The sequence below is a fragment of the Aplysia californica genome, unplaced genomic scaffold, assembly GCF_000002075.1.
Source record: "Aplysia californica isolate F4 #8 unplaced genomic scaffold, AplCal3.0 scaffold01411, whole genome shotgun sequence".
In the NCBI taxonomy this organism is placed as follows: Eukaryota; Metazoa; Mollusca; class Gastropoda; order Aplysiida; family Aplysiidae; genus Aplysia; species Aplysia californica.
Window position 1 is genome coordinate 9,823 of NW_004798681.1, and position 1,748 is coordinate 11,570.

The window sequence follows — 1,748 nt, forward strand, 5'->3', positions numbered from 1 at the left end:
ACACACACACACACACACAAACACACACAAACACACACACACATACTCACACACATACACACACACACACACACACACCTTTGCCCCCTCCTCTGGGCTCCTGGTTCTTTCTGCAGCCTTTTGTACTGCTACTCATTGGCTCCTTCTAATCTTACTGCTGTATTTCAGCCACACCCCTGATATTATGGTTGGTAATACGAGGTGCCCATTACGGCTGGATCGGGACGATCGCCCGACTTGGTCGCCTGAAACTGGAAACAAACACGTTTGTTTTTTAGGCGACCGAGTTGGGCGATCGGCCCGATCCGCCGATCCCATCCGTAGTGGGCACCCGGTATAAGATCTACGTCTACCCTTCTCGGATAAGGGCGAAAAATCTCGGCGGTCCTGTGTGCAAGTTGTGCACGTGAAAGATCCCCTGTTTGTCCTAAAATCAATAAGAGTAAGTGTCCGCCGGCACCGCAGCTTACTTTACTTTTATCCGCCACTTATACCCTTTTGGGTGTCGCGGGAAGAAAGAGACGTCTCTCTGTTGCCAGCTGGAGAGCCTGGGTCAGGGGGATGCCGTGGCTGGTTAATGTTTCCCAGACTCTAACTATCCAGGTCTTTTTCTGTCGCCCTCTAGCCTTGTTGCCATCGAATTTTTTTTAAAAATGTAGGCACGTAGTGCTGGATGGTGTGTTGGTAATTGTAGGAGATGTCCGAACCAAAAATTCAAAAATATTACCTACTGAACTGATTATGCCTGATGTGTTCTGCGCGCTCACGTGACATTATGCAGTAGCAAGTGCCGTAAAATACTCATAACCCCCCCCCCCTCCGAAAAGTTATAAATAAAGTTGTCCTTTGGCGCTCATATGACCTTAGGCTGTTGCGAGCGCCGAAAAACCTCTAATAAAACAAAAAACTAAAAGTTGTCCTTTCCTTTTCCTTCTTTCCATTTCATCAATCCCTTTGGATTTTTACCCTATTACCACATATTAGAGGGTGCAGTGGCGGAGCGGTTAGTGCGCTCGTCTCTGAAGCGGAAAGTCCGGGTTCGAGCCTCGGTTCGGACACGGATTTTTTTTAAACCCCCTCCTTCCCACCCAGCAGTAATGGGTACCTGACTTCGAGTTGGGGAAGTAAAGGCGGCGTGGAAAGGAACTGGTCACCCAACAACAATATGCCGAAGGCCCAGGAAGTTGTCTCACTAACAAGGCAATCCCCAATGTCCGGATCGGATACGGGAACAACTATACTTTCCCACATATTAACACTTGTGTACCTTCTAATATTGCATACTGTAACATAGATGAATTAGTTTCCTCAATGCTGTATTGTAAATGTAGCAAGGTTAAAGAGGTAACCAACCTTTCCTTCTATCCCGTGGGCCAAACCGCCAGGAGATAAGCCAATAAAAGGCCAAGACTTGTCATCGTAAAAGGGGAGAGAACTGAAGATATAGTAAAAAGCTCCGTAATTCAGCCGGGCAACGCTTACGTCCCCTTCTACATCAACTCGGCCTCTGTTCCAAACGTCGCTCCACTCTTGGACATGTGTGGACAGGAGATTCCCAGAGTGGAAGAGAGAAACCGCTGTAGGGGAATAGCAAGAAAACGTATTCAATAGTCATGTGTGTTGGATTTTGATTATTTTACATTAGTTTGATCTTTCAAAGCGGAAGGTTGAGTGGGAGCAATTAGAGAGAACGCTGGGATGAACTGAGCACTCTCGCTCTCTCTCTCTATCTCTCTCTCTCTCTCTCT

At 47.1% G+C, this 1,748-nt stretch overlaps 1 protein-coding gene across 1 annotated transcript in view; it reads right to left on the reverse strand.

Annotated features, from left to right (window-relative positions):
• Positions 1–1,748, reverse strand: part of LOC101853052 (protein-glucosylgalactosylhydroxylysine glucosidase) — a gene marked incomplete at both ends in the record, with an annotated part of 16,530 nt that overhangs the window by 8,906 nt on the left and 5,876 nt on the right. Inside the window, 1 exon segment of the mRNA XM_013090677.1 lies at positions 1,354–1,577. Within this exon segment, the coding sequence (XP_012946131.1) occupies positions 1,354–1,577 (224 nt within the window).